This window comes from Pterocles gutturalis, unplaced genomic scaffold (genome assembly GCF_000699245.1).
Source record: "Pterocles gutturalis isolate BGI_N339 unplaced genomic scaffold, ASM69924v1 scaffold4428, whole genome shotgun sequence".
Classification (NCBI taxonomy): domain Eukaryota; kingdom Metazoa; phylum Chordata; class Aves; order Pterocliformes; family Pteroclidae; genus Pterocles; species Pterocles gutturalis.
Window position 1 is genome coordinate 286 of NW_010125319.1, and position 1160 is coordinate 1445.

General features: G+C 62.9%; 1 protein-coding gene across 1 annotated transcript in view; it reads right to left on the bottom strand.

The window, feature by feature from the left end:
* Nucleotides 1–259: 259 nt before the first annotated feature.
* The window catches only part of KANSL2 (KAT8 regulatory NSL complex subunit 2), a gene marked incomplete at both ends in the record, with an annotated part of 7801 nt that continues 6900 nt past the window's right edge, over nt 260–1160 (bottom strand). Inside the window, one exon of the mRNA XM_010078503.1 lies at nt 260–505. Within this exon, the coding sequence (XP_010076805.1) occupies nt 260–505 (246 nt within the window). The remainder of the gene's footprint in view (nt 506–1160) is intronic.

Below are 1160 nucleotides of genomic sequence, written 5' to 3' on the forward strand. Positions count from 1 at the left end.
AGCCACCCACAGAGACGTGACGATGGCCTGTCCCCTGCTGCGCCCCTGGGGACGCGCTCTGGCTGTCACCCCCCAGAATTCCCGATGCCATCCAGACCACGGGTGTGGGATGGGTCTGATCCCCGCTGCATGGGACAGCAGCCCCCAGGGCCCGGCTGCAGGGCAGGAGGGCAAATGGGGACATGGATCCCCCCTGGGTGACACATCCCCCAGAGCCCCGGAGCGGTGCCGGGAGCCCCGGCGCTGTCCCGGCCGTAACTGCGACGGGAGCTCGGGGGGGGGTGCCGGGGCCGGGAGTTTCGGTGGCCGGGGAGAAGAGGTGGGCAGAGGACGTCCCTCTGTCTGTCCCTCTGTCCATGGGCGGGGGGTGGGAAGGGTCCTCCAGCGCCAGGATGTCTATGGGGGCATCGGGAACGTCTCGGAGGGATGGATCGAGGGCCATGGACGGATCGAAGAGCAGAGGGGACGGGGGACACTGCATGCCGTCCCCCACCACGTCCAAGTCCTGGGAGAGGAAACACGGGGAGCGGCTCAGCAGGAGCCCCAGGAACCGTGGGACAAACGGACGAGTCCCCACAGCCCTTCTCCGTCACCCCCCTGGGCAGTGGGGCAGGAGGAGGAAGAGTAGCAGGAGGAAGAGGAGCAGCAGGAGGAGGAAGAGCAGCGGGCACCGAGCCACCGGGACCCCTGGCCTCAGGAGCTGGGAACGCAGCTACGGACCCTCCTCCTCTTCCTCCAGAAAGCCGTGCTGAGGCGCACCCCCCTGAGAAGGTGGGGACACAAGCCTGGCATGTCCCCAGAGCCCAGAGTGATGCTGGTGTCCCGGGAGCACCCCGTGGAAGGGTAGGATCCCGCCCTCGGGACACCCAGAGCGGTCGCCCCCCTCCGAGGAGCTGCTCCAAATGACCACGGGATTTTTTTTTCATGTTTGTTTAAACAAATTTCAAAGGATTTGAGGCATGTAGGCTTAGCATGCATGCAGGACATGAGAATAATCTGGGGATTAAAATCCTCATGAGAGAGAAGAGGGGGGGGAAAAAAAAAAATCCTCTTTTTAAAAAGCCCCTAAAGAGGGATTTAAATGAGAGCAGGAGCACTCACCCCCCAGGAGCCATCACCAACCCTGCAGAAACACCTGCCAAACCTTTCACCTTCCTGCA